The sequence below is a fragment of the Jaculus jaculus genome, chromosome 1, assembly GCF_020740685.1.
Source record: "Jaculus jaculus isolate mJacJac1 chromosome 1, mJacJac1.mat.Y.cur, whole genome shotgun sequence".
Lineage (NCBI taxonomy): Eukaryota > Metazoa > Chordata > Mammalia > Rodentia > Dipodidae > Jaculus > Jaculus jaculus.
Window position 1 is genome coordinate 183,145,941 of NC_059102.1, and position 16,492 is coordinate 183,162,432.

The following is a 16,492-nucleotide window of genomic DNA, read 5'->3' on the forward strand; positions in this document are numbered from 1 at the left end:
TGCCTTCCCCTAATAATTCCAGTATAGATGTGGGATAATTCATCCTTCCTTCTGTACTTTTACCACAACTGAGCCCAGTTCTCAATGCTGCCTGCTTTCTGGAATGGCTTATATTTGTGGAGGCGAGATGGCCTATGACTTTCTGCCCAGCAACTGAACGGGCCTTTGTGCCCCAGCCACCTTAATCCCAGATGTAGATATCATTCCTGGAAGCTACATTCCCTGTCTGAGGTAGTCGTACAAAACAGGAGAGGACTAGACCTACTAAGGGCCGAAAAGGGAGGCGTATGTTTGTTTTTATAGGAAAAATGCTGCTTTTACGCCAATAAATCAGGAATCATCCAGGACAAGATTAAGAGGCTCCAGGAAGACTTGGAGAGGAGGCGACGGGACCTCCAGGACAGCCTGCTGCGGACAGGCTTGACTTCTTACCCTACCTCCTCCCTTTACCTGGACCCCTCCCCCTCCTTCTCCTTATCCTCACTGTCTGGCCTTGTGTAATTAACAAAATTACACAATTTACTCACCAGCGGCTAGAGGCAATAAAACTTCATCAGGTCGAGATATCACAGGCTGGCAACTCAGGAATTAAGTTCCTCAGATGACCCACTGCCACCTCCCCTGCCCTCCATGTGACCAATGACAGGTAAGATCCCCAGAGGGGGACAACCTAAGACAGGGGCCACGGTGACTAATGCTCTTACAAAAACAAAAGGGGGAGATGTTGGGCTCTGAAAGGCCCAGGCATGAGGCCTAGTGGAACTTCCTGAGCCTAGCTAAACTTTGGTGATCTGTCTCTGGCCAGCTAGGACTCAGCAAGACGCCTAATGGCTTCTGGCCTGCCACCTCCGCGGCGGCGATTGTAATTACCATTTCAATAGTTACAGTTTACTATTGGCCCTTACCTCTTCCCCCATCCTAAAATCCCCGCCTTTGTCCCCAACATCATATAGGCAACTGCTCAGAGTAATAAAGCGAGGTGTTTCTGCGAGTTCCTGCATTGAAAAGACTCCCGACTCAGTGTGGTTTTTCTCCGGTGGCCAGGAGAGGTTTCTGAGTCGTCCGGTGCTCATCATCCCCTCAACCCCTAGGGGGGATCCAGCAGGCCTGGTCCTTGCCTCGGCACTACCTGAGCGGGAAGGAGGAGCCCCACACGGCCCTGTCACAATGTGTACATAAAATGAAACGTTGTGCAGAGTGTGAAGATTTATACGTTTTGTAAACCAGTTACTCTTTTGGATAGATGTGGGTGGCTCACTAGTCCAAACAATGCCTTGTCCAAAATTTTCAACAATTTTTGTTGTTGTGTTGAGGGTCAGCCTGGCCTGGTCCTATGAAGCCAATGCTAGCCTCGAACTCAGGACAATCCTGCCTCGGCATTGTGAGTGCTGGCATTATAGGCATGTGTCACCAAGCTTTTGTGATTCATTGTTTGCATTTTATTTGGGAGGTGTGTATGGTATGTGTATGAGTATGGCCCACACATGCCACCGTGGAGCGTGGAAGTCAGAGGACATCATCAGATGTCAGTCCTCCCCTTCCATCTTGTTTGAAGCAGAATAGTTCACTGCGTACACACATTACGCTGACTCGCCTGAGGTTTTACCTGGGATTCATTGGAATTACAAATGGCTGCTACAGTATTTGGCTTTACGTGGATTCTGGGGATCTAAAAGCAGGTCCTCAGACAGGTACAAGTATTTTATTCACCAAACTAATCCTCAGCCTCTCCTCTCCTCCCCTCCCCTCTCAATTTGAGACAGGGTCTCATTTGTTCAAAGTGCATAGTGGAGGCTGAACTTGAACTCCTTCCTGCCCCCACTTCCCACATGTCTGGATTACAGGCTTGCACCACCATGGCCACCCCACTGAGTTTGGGATATTTTTTAAGTGAAAATGGAGCTTTCCTTAAGTAAAAGTTTAGCTTTGGGTATATTACATCATTTCTACACTGACAGTTCTAAGGAGCTCAAGTTAAAGACTGCCCTATGTCCTTGGGCATGCCCTGCCCCACACAGCAGTAGCAGTGCCCATGCTCAGGTCAAAGCCCTAACATCTTGTGCAGGAGCCATCCCTTTTAGCATGACCTTTAGGTCACAAGCATGCACTCTCCCACTGAGAGTTCCTTGAGCCTACTGCTGAATCATGTCCCAACCTTTCAGAGCCTGTTTTCTCATCTGCGCTGCAGCGTGGGGATGATAGCAACTACCCCTGTGTTGTTGCAGGATTTACATAACATTTGAATTTCTCTGCTCTATGTGCACAAGTTTCTTAAAAGATAATGGAGGGTGGAGAAATAAGATGGAGGAGGGAGAAGGGGCTGCAGAGATGGCTCCACTGTTAGGGCACTTGGCTGCAAAGTCTCAGGACCCAGGTTCAACTCCCCAGTACCCACCCACCTAAAGGCAGATGTACAAAGTGGCACATATGACTGGAGCTCATTTGCAATGTGCACTCTCTCCATCTCTTTAAATAACTAAATAAAAGCATAGAGGAGGGCTGGAGGGCTTAGCGGTTAAGGCGCTTGCTTGTGAAGCCTAAGCACCCAGGTTCAGTTCCCCAGTACCTACTAAATCAAATACAGTCGTTTGCAGTGGCTAGACATCCTGGTACACCCTATTTCTCTATCTACCGTTCTCAAATATTTTTTTAAAATATAGTTGAAAAATATTAGGTATTGCCACAGGATTAGTTCAAGGTCTTCTTTGGCTACACAGCTAGTTAAAGACAAGCCTGGACTACATGAGCCCGTCTCAACCAAATTCAAGAGGAGGGGAGGAGAACAAGAGGAAGAAAGGGATGCAAGAATGAAGGAGGAGGGCTGGAGAGATGGTTTAGCGCTTAAGCGCTTGCCTTTGAAGCCTAAGGACCCAGGTTCGAAGCTCGATTCCCCAGGACCCACGTTAGCCAGATGCACAAAGGGGCGCATGCGTCTGGAGTTCGTTTGCAGTGGCTGGAAGCCCTGGTGCGCCCATTCTCTCTCTCTCTCTCTCTTTCTCTCTCTCTGTCTCTCTCTCTCTCTCTCTCTCTCTCTCTGCCTCTTTCTCTGTCACTTTCAAATAAATAAATAAAAATAAACCAAAGAAATCTTTAAAAAAAAGAATGAAGAAGGGAGACAGGGTGGGAGGCGAGAAAGTAAGCAGGGTTAAGTCTAGAATAAACGAAAAAGGCCAGTTTTTTCTGTTTGTTTTTGTTTCTGGAGATAGGGTCTCACTGTACCCTATGCTGACCTGGAATTCAGTCTGTAGTCTCAGGGTGGCCTCCGACTCATATCGACTCCTCCTCCCTCTGCCTCCCGAGTGCTGGGATTAAAGGCCTGCGCCACCACGCCGGGCGAAAAGACCAATTTTTAAAACACTTGTAGAAATCTTTTCCGGGGGGAGGGACGAGCGTGGGTCCAAGGGCACCGAGCTGGACGCGCAGCCAGGGACTGTCCGCGGGCCACGGTTGCCGTGGCGACGCGGGCCCGCCCCCTCACGCCCTCACGCGCGCTCGCGCTGCCCCGCCCCCAGCGGCGCGGCGACGCCGAGCACTGGCTGCCCGGCGGGGTCTCACTATCCTCACTCCATCCGCGGAGCCAATGGCAGGGGCCGCCGGGGACTCGTTGACGCGAGTCACACGCTGCCGGCCTCAGCCGGGGCCAATCGTCGCGCGGGCCTGGCCGGGCGGGAGCGCTGGCGGGCCAATGACGGCGGGAGAGGCCGGCCGCGCCGCCCAGGCCCCGCCCGCGCGCCGGGCCAGGTAAGTGCCGAGGCCGCGGCGCCTGGCGGAGTGCGGGCCGCTGTCCCGTCGCCGCGGCGCAGGTGAGTGGCCGGTGCGCGAGGGCCGGTGCGCGGGCCGGGTGCCGGGGGTGCGCGCGCCCTGCGGGCCGGGGTGCAGGGGACCTGTGCTGCGGGCGAGGGATGCGGGGTGCTAGGCTGGGGCCGCCATGGCGGTGCTTCCTGCCCTTTAAAGAGTTCCGGGTCGGAAGTCGGTCTGAACAGCGCCGAAGGATGAGGGCTGGAACTTTTTACCGAAGCATTACCGGGGAAACGGTGTGCTTTGAGGGGCTGGGCAGGTAGCGGAGCGTGAGTAGGAGCTGGTTTGGAGGACATCGCGGAGGGGGCCGAGGCGTGGCAGCAGGATGTGTCCTGGGAAGGGAGCTGTCTCTGGAACCTTGAGGACCCTGGCACTAAGGTCAAGTGCCTCAGGGCTGACGGACACTGGCAGACAGACTTTCAAGTTTCTTAAGAAATCCACAGAAAATTATATTTTCCCCATGAGAGTCTAGTTACATGGTTTGCCCAAATATGAGGAAAAAAAAATTTCATTCTTCCAAGGCTTGCTTTTCTCTGTTGCCTTCTTTTCCCTTTGTTCAGTTGACAACATGTCCCTCCCCTCCTCTGTGAAAAACAACCCCTGATTGTTAATTGGACCGGGTGTCAGCATTGGGGGAGAATGGACGACTTTTAATCGAGGCAGCAGAGAAGGGAGAGACTAGAACTTTCTGTGGGAGATGACTTAAGTGCAGTTTGGCAAGTTAGGTCTTGAAAGAGAACTTGAGAGGACGCACCTGCTGCACTTTTGGATGCCTTGAGTTCAACCTATGTCTGAACTTAACCTAAAGTGGACAAAGCCAGTGGCATTGTGGTTAGTCAAAACTTAGGGTTTGGGGGTATAGGGCTTAAAGACAGAGAGGGCGGCTATCAGTGTTCTTTTCAACCAGATGATAGGATTATCCAAGGCACTGGTTAGAAGGGAGTGAATTTACCTGGCTTCCTTGTTCAAGAAAGCCTTTGATTCTTTCGTATCTATCTCCTGGTTAGATTTTTGGGTCTGACCTCATGACTGACTGTAGTCTTCTTTTTATTGTACATGTCATATCATGACATGATGATTTGGTTATTTCTCTGTGTGCCTCACTATTTTTTATAATCTGGGAAGTGAGGGGTGAGGAGAGCAGGTAGCACAGTGACTGCACATCATAAACACAAGTTAAATAATTGTTAGAGGGAATACATGGGAATCCAAGAACCAAGGAAAAATCCCATGGAGAGATGTCATATCTATCTGATTGCCTGCCTGTAGGCATGTTGGAAATCCCAGTCTTTGGGAGGTGGGTGCAGGATGATCAAGAGTTCAAGGCCAGCCTGGGCTATGTGAAACCCTATCTGAAACAAATAAATCTTCAAAATTAGCCAAGTAAAATAAGCCAGAGAACACTGGATTTTACAGCGGGAAGATGTTTAGTGATTTTTTTAAAAAAATATTTTGTTTATTCATTTGAGAGAGAGACAGAGCAAGAGAGAGAGAATGGTCGTGCCAGGGCCTCCAGCAGCTGCAAACAAACTCCAGATGCCTGTGGCCCCTTGTGCATCTGGCTAACATGGGTCCTGGGGAATCGAACCAGGGTGTTTAGGCTTCACAGGCAAACGCCTCAACCACTAAGCCATCTTCCCAGCCTTGTTTAATGATTTTAAGTGAAAGTGAAGGCAAGTTCAAGGAGCAGAATAGAAAATGACTGGGAGATGAGTGAATGGAGAGTGCGTCTGTACAATGCTCTCAGGAGGTTTGATGAGCCACAGGAAGGACCCTCAACTATAATATTGATTGTTTTGTCATTTAAAATAACAGAAGAGCAATGTGGGGGAGTGTATGAGCTCCTTCACTCAACATCTGTGTAACTCTGGGCAAGTTACTTACTGTGTCTAAGCCTCAGCTTTGCATCTGAAAAGCGAAGATAATAAAAGTAACTGTTTACTGATGGTGTGTTATGGATTTGACTGGCATGTAGAAGATACTCAGTAATTGTTAGCTTCTCGGAGGTGCTGTGTGTCCGGTCTTACTAACATCAAGCACTTTACAAGCATTATTAATTGGGCTTGCTGGAGGCATAGTGTGTTTTTGCAGGTGACAACACTGGCTGTGAGAAGTTACATAACTTAGGTGAGAGGGCGCCCCACAAGTTACCTTTGCCAGATCTGGGTGCTAGGCATAGTGAACTATGAGAGATTTGCCATTCTGGCAGGAAATCTATGTTGGGGTGCATTTCCTCATTGGAAAGAAGGTAAGCTTCTTATTTTTATTTATTTTTTATTTTTGTTCTTTGAGGTAGGGTCTCACTCTAGCCCAGGCTGACCTGGAATTCACTATGTAGTCTCAGGGTGGCCTTGAACTCATGGCAATCCTCCTACCTCTGCCTCCCAAGTGCTGGGATTAAAGGCGTGCGCCACCATGCCCAGCTTTATTTTTATTTTTTAATATTTTCTGCAAACGGCCTGTGAAAGCTGCTGTCATTTGGCACTGGGATTTTAGCCTAAAGTGCACTTTGTGTTGGCAATGTTTTTCACGTTTGTCATTTGGTCTTTTAATTTTGTGTCATTTTATTCCCCAGTGAGAAGTACTTAATTTTTATATAGTCATATTTGACAAGCTTTTTTCTCGTTCATTAGTTCTTTTGGCTTTGAATGACACTTAAACCCAACTCTTGTTCATTTTATTACTAATTTTTCCACAGGGACCACACTCTGAAAAGTTCTTTAAAGTTAGCTTTGGGGTTGCTTATTCCACTGTTCTTTTAGAAACTTCCCTTAAAAGTAAGGTGGTTTTTAAAGGAGATCAACTGGAAATGGTGATGGAATCCAGTGGGTTTGTTTTTTATTCCTGTTTAGAGCCTAAGAAGTTGGTACTTGTTTAGATATTGTCATATTTTAAACTATCAGAAGATGCCCTTTTATACATTTTTCAGAGTGTCATTGTTTTTCTTGTTTACTTGTCCTTACAGAATTAAAAGGCTCCTGGCAAAAGTTTGAAAAATGGCAACGAATGATAGTGACATCTTCAGCTCAGCATCTCTGGCTGTGGAGTACATAGACTCCCTGCTCCCTGTGAACCCACTACAAGAACCATTTAAAAATGCTTGGACTTACATGTTGGATAATTACACAAAGTTCCAGATTGCAACATGGGGCTCTCTTATAGTCCATGAAGTCATTTATTTCTTATTCTCTCTACCTGGATTTTTGTTTCAATTTATACCTTACATGAGAAGGTACAAAATTCAGAAGGTGAGTATGATGACTCCAAACAGAATATTGTAATGAGTGTTGCTGAATATATTAAAAGATAGCTCTGTTTTGAGAGATTAAAGTAGTGCCACCTGATAGAAATATAATAGAGCCACATTACCTTTAAATTTTGTAGGAAAGTAAGGTAAAAAAGGAAATAGGAAAGTTAGTTTTCATAGTTTATAGTAAACCTAAACTATTATTTCACTGAGTACCCAGAATTAGATTTGCTAGTTTACATCCGTAATTCTGAGTTTCAGGGTGTGTCTTTATGCTCACTGTAGCTCATCTCCGCCGGAAGTATTGAGTCGCTGGTTGGTTCTGTGCTGGTCAACATCGCCTCAGATTGTCATTCGTAGTGTTGTAGGAATTTTTTGTTAATTGGGCTTTAGGTTTACCTAATTTGGGTTTATAAATTTAAATTTTTTAACTACTGGCAGGAATATCTTAGTGAGATTTTTCTTTTAACTCTCCCACTCCTCAACAGAAGTCCTATCTAGAAAGAAAAGCTTGAATTGGTACATTCTTTCTGGTAAATTACCCCAGCCTTGAAGTCCCGACACATCTAAATGATTATTAATATAAAAAGACTTTCATCAGGGCCATGAAACGTTTTGTTCCCCATAAATACATGGTGAGCACTTCAGCAGCTTTCATAGTGTCCCAAGTGAGGTGATGCACATGGTTTCTTTGTAATTGAATATATTACATGTTCTTGAGCCCATGTACGTGGCAAAGTATTCAGATAGAAGTGCGGGACCTTGCCTCAGTTTTAAACACGAGGGAATGGAGGAACTCTTACAGTGTAATGTGATTCCCAAGAAGAATTTAGATAAGTGTGGAGAGAAAGGACTTAGCCATAGTTGATAAAGTAATAGAAGTTTTTGTTATGGCGGTGTTTCTTGAGACTGCATCTCACTGTGTAGATCAGGTTGGCCTTGAATCTTCTGCCTCTGCTTCCTGAGTGCTGGGTTTATAGGCATGCACCACCTTGCCCAACTCCAAGGCACTTTTTATAAAATGACATGTGTTGAAAAGCAGAATTCAGTTTAGATATCTTTATTTATTTATTTTATTTCTGGCTTTTTGAGATAGGGACGTGCTCTAGTCCAGACTGACCTGGAATTCACTCTGTATTTTCAGGGTAGCCTCAAACTCAGAGTGATCCTCTTACCTCTGCCCCCTGAGTGCTGGGATTAAAGGCATGTGCTACCATGCCCTGCTAAGTTTGGATGTCTTAAAATCTGAGTCATTAGGGTGATGCTGGCTGCTGTGTGTTACTACCAGGCTGAATCATCCTTCCCCCCTTCAGTGCCCTCTACAGTTGACTCCATGATCCCAGGTCCCCTTGTAGAGAGGAAAAGCTTTTCAGCCTAGGTGACATAAAAATGGAATGTCACAAGAGGAATGTCATTCAGGTCCTCTGACTCATGCTGTGGTACATGTGTGTACATAAACATGCACATAAACTAAATACATTTTTTTGAAAAGACTTAATTTTTATCAGGAAAGTGCCTTTTTTATCTATGTCACTCAGGAAGGACATACCTGCCACTCCACCCAGCTCTGTAAGATACCTCAGAAGCAAGGGGCTGTGTAGCTCAGGCTGACCTGGAACTCATTGCAATCCTGAGTGCTGGAATTAAAGAGTGTACCATGATGCCTGGCCTCCTGTATTGCTTTGATAATTGATTGCTTAACAAGTCAGTATCCTGAGCTTTTATGAACATTGCATTATATTAATCTCAGCTATTTCTTGAACTTGTCAGGACACATCTATAAAGTGCTTTATAACTCCCTGACCTTAAAATTCTCTTATTATGTATGTGCAAAATGTACTGTTTCTCAATACTTATACTTACTGGAGCATGGGTTTACCTATGTAATAACAGCTTCCAGCCAGTGCCTGTACAACACTTCAGGTGTGAGCATCTAACTCTCTGTAATCTTAGCATCACATTATGAAACTTCTAGTAAAATAAGTAGGTTTTCTGTAGGTCACAGACTGAACAGTTCCTCCTCCTGTGGTGCTTTCTTGCTTCATTACAGCTGCATTTGTACACAGTTTACTCTTTTATTGTTGCTGTTAAGTAGGAACTTTGTATGGACACATTATATGTTGGCACCATCATTTCCCTCCTCCCTTCCCCCACTCCCCTGCGATCCCTCCTTAGTGTGATCGCTGGAGCTCTCCGCGGAGTTGTGGGTCATGAGCTGTGAGAGCAGCAGTCAGTCATTGTGGGGAGGGCTGTGTCTCTGGATATTCCCTCCCACCCTGTGGCTCTTACATCCTCCTCTTCCGCAAACTTCCCCCAGCCTTGATGGGTGTGCTTTAAGGCTACTTTAGTGTTGAGCTCTCAGCAGCTTCTGGATTTCTGCTTTGGTGCGTTTTGTGTGTCCTCAGTGTCTGTCTCGGCACCCTGGCCCAGGTTATCAGGCTCGCTGTGGAAGCAGCACCTTTGCTCATCTGGCCGGTTCCTCTGAGGCTTCACCTGGGCCCTGGCTGCTGTTAAGGACTGATAGTTATGAGAGCCTTGCTACTATAGTGTACACATTAGAGAAAGTTTTCAGGGATTTACTTTTAGTTGTCAAGCTAATCTATTGGTAACAGACTAATAATAAATACTGTATTTTTTTTTTTTCTGTAGGATAAACCAGAAACATTTGAAGGCCAGTGGAAATGCTTCAAAGCACTTCTCTTCAATCACTTTTGTATCCAACTACCTATGATATGTGGCACCTATTATTTTACAGAATTTTTCAACATTCCTTATGATTGGGAAAGAATGCCAAGATGGTATGTCAATACACATTTGATTTTTATTTGTTCATGGTTTGTTATCCCATCAAATTGTGCTTAATTAATGCTTATTTTCTCTCTTCACTTGTTAATATTATGAAATTTAGAAGTGAATAAGTAGTTGAATAATAGTAAACCACAGTAGAAATGTAAAATGTCCCCATGTTCAGAATTTTAATGTAATGTCCCATTGGAAGATGAGTTTCTCGCATTAGAAGGTTCCATACATCTTTTGGATGATTGGGCACAAATGCATGTGTTCGTGCTAACAAAATACTACATTTTAACTAAAAAAGAAATGAAAGATAAGAGCAGCTATTTTTGTGTGATGAATAAAATTAATGTCCTGGCATAATTGAGTACTTATACTAATATATAGTCACTCCCCCACATATATAGACTATTTCTTTATATAATCAATCACCTATGGATTGAGTTTTTTTTGGGGGGGGGGTTGGTTTGTTTGTTTTGTTTTCCAAAGTAGGCTTTTATTCTAGCCAAGACTGACCTAGAATTCACTATGTAGTGACCTCAACCTCACAGTAATCCACCTACCTCTGCCTCCCAAGTGCTGGGATTAAAGGCGTGTACCACCACGCCCAGCTAGATTAAAATGTTTTTTTTTTTTTTTTTTTTTTGAGGTAGGGTCTCACTCTGGCTCAGGCTGACCTGGAATTCACTATGTAGTCTCAGGATGGCCTTGAACTCTTGGCGATCCTCCTACCTCTGCCTCCCGAGTGCTGGGATTAAAGGCGTGCGCCACCACGCCCGGCTGTAAAATGTTTTTAATTAAGGTTCAGTTTTTCATTGTTTAATACACTGTAATAATTACATAGTATTTAAATTGTTGGGTATTTTAAGTAATTTAGAGATAATATGAGAATTACATAGGCTATTAACAAATACTACACCATTTTAAGTCAGAGGCTTTGAATATAAAAGTTTCTGCGTGTGATTTATATATCAGTTATTTTTGTCATTGATATAATAAGAAAAGCCATGGCTTTACTCTTGTTTTCTTGGAGGTTTTAGAGCTTGGTTCTATTTATTTTTATTTATTTATTTGAGAGAGATAATGGGCACTCCAGATGCCATGTCCATATAGCTTATATGCATGTTGTGGAATTGAATCTGGGCCCTTAGACTTCACAGGCAAGAGCCTTAACTGCTGAGCCATCTCTCCAGCCCTATTTATTTTTTGAGGCACCTGATCCCAGTGTGGCCTGGAACTCAGGGTGATCCGCCTATGTCAGTCTCCTGAGTACTTGGACCAGAGGCGTGAGCCACCACAAGTTGAGCTTGGTTTCCTAACTGATTTTATATCTGTGCATCTTTGGCAAAGTAAAATAGAATAGACATAGCAATCAAACCCTTTAACCTCATTTCAATTGTAACAAAGCCTTACCTAACAGTTTGGAGAATTTGTTGGTCAATATATGCTGTTAGGTCAATCTGATGACTACGTTTTGGTTTATGTAGTGTCTTACATCATGATCCTAAGTACTGGTCGCTTCTGCTTCATTATGCATGGTTTTCTCTTACAGGTTTTTTCTTCTGGCAAGGTGTTTAGGCTGTGCAGTCATTGAGGATACCTGGCACTATTTCTTGCATAGACTCCTGCACCACAAAAGGATATATAAGTATATTCATAAGGTTCATCATGAGTTTCAGGTGTGTTGGAATCATATTTCAGACATTTTTTTCTACTAAAGATGACATGTCTTATTTTATTGCTTGGGCATGTAAATAAAGTATCAATAATGTTTTTATTTGCTTTTCTGTTAGTGTTATTGTGAAGAGCGTAGTAAGAGTGCCCCTCCTAAAAACGTGCTTCAGTATCAAAATTTCATGGTAAATTGAGACTTAAGTAAATTTTTATATGAAATAGTTCAAGCTCTCATCCTTCCTGTAGCCAGAATGCTATATAGACACAGCTATCTGCCTGGCTGTTGGTAGTGGCTATAGTAATGTTAGGGTCAAAGATGTATACACACTAATCTAATATTTTAACTAGAGCAGTTAGAACAGCTGTTCACTTAGTTGAAAACTGTTTTCTTGTAGTTGATTCTCACAGACCAGATTTTATTTGCTTTTGTAGGCATGTGTATGTATGTGTGTGGTTTTTTTTTTTTTGTTTTGTTTTGTTTTGTTTTGTTTTGAAGCAGGGTCTCACTGTAGCCCAGGAACTGCTTTTACATTATTAAAAAAAAAATTTTTTTTGTTTATTTAGATTTGAGAGCGACAGAGAGAGAGAGAGGGTATCTCTCCAGCCCCTTTTACATCATTTTGCCATTGGCTAAGCCAGTATATTTTGCAGTGTTCATGATTCCAGTGGTCAGTGCATGTCTACAACAAGTGTATTCAAGAGCCCTAGTGGAGACATGAAGTCATGAATAGCATACTAATAGGATACTAGCAAGAACTGGGGAGACTAGTAAGATGCTGGTGGGCAGGGAGTGTGTGAACACTGGACAAAGGTATGAGTCACATCTTTGGAGGGGTGAGACTGACTTTATCACATTACCCAGAAGGTTCACAAATAAAAACAGGGATTATTTCTAAAAAATTTAAATTTAAAAAATTTAATCTGTTGGGAAAGTCTTTGATCCTGAGTATATATAATAAAACCACGGGTAAGGAGGTGGGACTACTGTATGTGTAGTTATAAACATCCCTTTCTTCATAGAAAATAGCAATGTATAAACAAAAAATTAGACTTGGAAATTGGATAAAAGATAATTACTGAGATATTTGTATTCCTAGACCTTTCAATTGGTAAGAAACAAAATAAAAATGAGAACTACTAGTATTATTTATATATGTATGCCAAAATCCACTTTCACTACACATATAAATAATACAATGTAATATAGCTATATGCATAAATTGAATAACTATACTAGAGTTCTCCAGAGGAGAATCAGTGTTAGTATATACACAGTTTATTTTGAGGAATTGGCCCATGGAATTATTGGGGCTAACACAGGTGAAATCTGCAGCTACGGACTGCTGTAAATTTACCTGAGTATCAGTGAGAGCCAGGTGTAGTGCTGCCCATTTGTACTCCTGATACTGTTAACCACATTGTAGCATCATCTAAACTGGGGCTTCAGCACACAGCTGGGCACTGCAGCCTGGCAGATTGACTGTACTAAGGACTTTGTACTGTTTGACTTAGGCTCCGTTTGGAATGGAAGCTGAATATGCACACCCTTTAGAAACGATCATCCTCGGGACTGGGTTTTTCATTGGAATTGTGCTCCTGTGTGATCACGTAGTGCTGCTTTGGGCGTGGGTGACCATTCGCTTGCTCGAAACTATTGATGTGCACAGGTGGGTCATGATTCTGTTCAGGAAATGGCATCAGTACATATCTTTGTTTTGACAGTCGTCAGATAGCTGTATTTCTATGTTGTCTGACAGGAAAAGCTCATCTTTTTCACGTAATTTTAAGAAAATAGGATCATAAAGATTGGATAAAATGTCAAATAATAGATTTAGACAGGCATCGTGCCACACACCTGTGTTCCTGCACAGTGACTCCTGGGCCTGAGCTTTTGTTCATAGTTGATCATAGCTCCACACTTTTCCTAAAAGCATAAGTATTATCATAAACTTTACGTATACCTTTTTTTTTTAAGATTGTGGTAGGAAAGCTTCTCTAAAGAAATAATAACTGGGTGTGGTGGTATACGCCTTTAATTCCAGCACTCAGGAGGCAGAGGCAGGTGAAATGCAGTGAGTTCGATGCCACCCTAAGAGTACTTGGTGAATTCCAAGTCAACCTGGGCTAGAAAGGAACCATACTTCTTGAAAATCTATCTAAAAACTTGGTACTGTAGCCCCTTTTCAGTCCCTAGTGTGTAATTTTCATAGAATTTTAATTTCCTAAAATAATACCTAGAATAAGTACCTTTTTTTTTTTTTTTTTTTTTTTTTGGTAAGTATTTCTCTTCATGTGTGTGTGGGGCTTGGGGGGTGTAGGGATGACAGTGATTAAAGTCTAATGGCCTTGACTAGAACTCACAATCCTCCTGTCTGAGGCTTTCAAGTACTGAGATACTGGTAGATGTGAGTATGAAGTGTTTTAGGCAAAGTGGCATGGTACTTGAATTAATGTACATATGCCTTTTAGTGAAAATTACAAGATAACACATGTTATTTTTGTTGCAGTGGTTATTATATTCCTCTGAACCCTTTAAACTTAATCCCTTTCTATGCGGGCTCTCGGCACCATGACTTCCACCACATGAACTTCATCGGGAATTACGCATCAACGTTTACATGGTGGGATAGGATTTTTGGAACAGATGCCCAGTTCCATGCCTATTATGAAAGGATGAAGAAGCTTGAGAAAAAGACTGAATAAGTACTTCTCATAAAGCTTTCTGAAGACCAGCATTTCCTGACTTGAAACTAGTAGCTAACATTGCTTCTGGGGAGCAGAAATAAACATGTTTCTTGGCTGCTAAGTGATAAAAAGAACATTAACAACCTTTATCTTCCTGGTGGGAACTTTTCTACTTTACATTCAAGTTCTGTATATGTAGGAATAAATAAATAAATAAATATATTTAAATATGTTTTCATGAGGACGTTGTAAAGGCTCTGTTGTTAACCTCCCCAGAAAACTTTTAAGTGAAGGAAGAAGTGTGGATCTGCGACTTTCCCCCTGTGCTGCCAGAGGACTGAAGTCAACATGGGCCTTAAGTCTTAGATGCACACTGGTCATTTCAAAATTTCTCAGTAATGAAGTTGGCCTGACATTTGACAATAAATATTTTTTAGAATTTTCCTAAAATAAAAATATCATGAATTGAGCCATGTCAGCTGATAGACACAGCAAGTGACAGAAGCTGTCATCTGGAGTAACTAACACCAAAACCTTCCTGTCACGCCCTCTCGCCTGGAGCTGGCCTGTGTAGCGCAGTTCTTCCTGTGCAGGGTTGTTTCTGAATGTGGTTCCTTATAGTCTGAAAAATTTCCAGTTACTTGAGTTTGTTTTTTAATTGAGCTTTCTTTAGTTCTTCTATTTACCCCTTCATTTTTGTATATCAGATTTTCATTAAAGTTATCTTGAGCCTTTGTGAACTGACTTGCTGTATTTGCACTTTGAGATGTTGAAATAAATGTGATTTTTGTCCAATTACCTGGTTTTCAGTTTTAAGCACAAGTTGTCCCTTTTATGTTCCTGGGCAAGGACTCTACCAGTGAACTACATCCCTTAGTTTCTGGTATTTTTGTTTTGGACACGGTCTCATGGTCCAACTCAGGCTTCCTTTGAACATGAAGTTCTTTCTCAGCTTGCTAAGTGCTAAGGTTACAGGCACACCGCACTATGACTGGTTAGGCCATATTTTTGAAACAGGTTCTCACTATATGGTCTGCAGTGGCCTCAAATTAGCCTCCCAATTGCTGGAAGTATAGGTATGTGCCACCGTACTAGGCACGGCTTTGTTTGGTGTGTATGTACACATGTGGAAGCCAAAGGGAATGTTAGGCTCTTCCTCAGGCCTTGTTTCCCTGAGGTGGGGTCTCACTGAATTTGGAGCTCACTGTTTTTCAGTTGAACTGAAAAGTGAGCCCTAGACACAGTTCTGTCTCTAGCCTCCTTAGCACTGGGGTTACAGCAATGCATGGGTATTCAATTTGGGGCTTGCACTTAGAATTATGTTGTTTGTCATATACCTTTAAGAATTCATCTTTGCTTTCTCTAGCACATGGAATGCACAAACATCTGAATTGACATTAAACAGTTAACACGGGGCTGGAGAAATGGTTTATCAGTTAAGGCGTTTGCCTGCAAAGCCAAAGGACCTTGGTTCGATTCCCCAGGACTCACGTAAGCCAGATGCACAAGGTGGCACATAAGTTTGGAGTCATTTGCAGTGGTTGAAAGTCTTTCTTGCTCTCTCAAAAAGAAACAAGAGTTAACACAGGAGGCCTGGGGATACAGTGGCTCCGTCAGTAAAGTGTTTGCTACATAAGCATGAGGACCTGAGTTTGGATCCCCAGAACCCATGTACAGGTCAAGCACAGTGGGACATGCCTATCATCCCAGAACTGAAGAGGCTGATGGGAAAGTCCCCAGAGCTGACCACATAGTCTGCCAAATAAGCTCCAAGTTCAGTGGGAGACCAAGTCTCAAAAAGTAAGGTGGAACTTGGTTTTCTAACAGAACACAGAACAAGCTGGAACTGAGGCAGCAGCTACCTCTGGCTGGCTAGCTCTCAGTACTGGAAGGTGCTATTGGCTACTGGGAGAGAAAAGTTACCCAGGAGTGGACACTGAGCTACACAGCTGGTGCAGCAGTGCCGTGTCTGTTAAGGGAGTAATCAACTGATTACTCTGGTTGGGTTTGAGGCCTACTCCATAGGAGGGAATTTATGCCTGGTACTTTTAGAAACCTGGTCAATGCCAGGCATGGTGATGCCAGACAAGTGTGGGCATGCCAGGGCCTCTTGCCACTGCAAATTAACTCCAGAGGCATGCACTACTTTGTGCATGTGGCTTTACATGGATAGTGGGGAATTGGACCAGGGCTGCAGGCTTTGATAGCAGCACCTTTGCCACTGAGCCATCTCCCCAGCCCCAGAGAAGCTGCTTTTTGCAGATGACAGTGACTACTGAGGAGACTTAAATCTCA

General features: G+C 43.3%; 1 protein-coding gene across 1 annotated transcript; it reads left to right on the plus strand.

Annotated features, from left to right (window-relative positions):
• The first annotated feature begins 3,724 nt into the window (after window positions 1–3,724).
• Window positions 3,725–14,992, plus strand: Msmo1 (methylsterol monooxygenase 1). The gene is made up of 6 exons (XM_045142446.1): window positions 3,725–3,803; window positions 6,764–7,046; window positions 9,695–9,843; window positions 11,391–11,517; window positions 13,025–13,179; window positions 14,020–14,992. The coding sequence occupies exons 2-6, from the start codon at window positions 6,795–6,797 to the stop codon at window positions 14,213–14,215; spliced, it is 879 nt and encodes a 292-aa protein (XP_044998381.1). The 5' UTR covers window positions 3,725–3,803; window positions 6,764–6,794; the 3' UTR covers window positions 14,216–14,992.
• The last annotated feature ends 1,500 nt before the right edge of the window (window positions 14,993–16,492 follow it).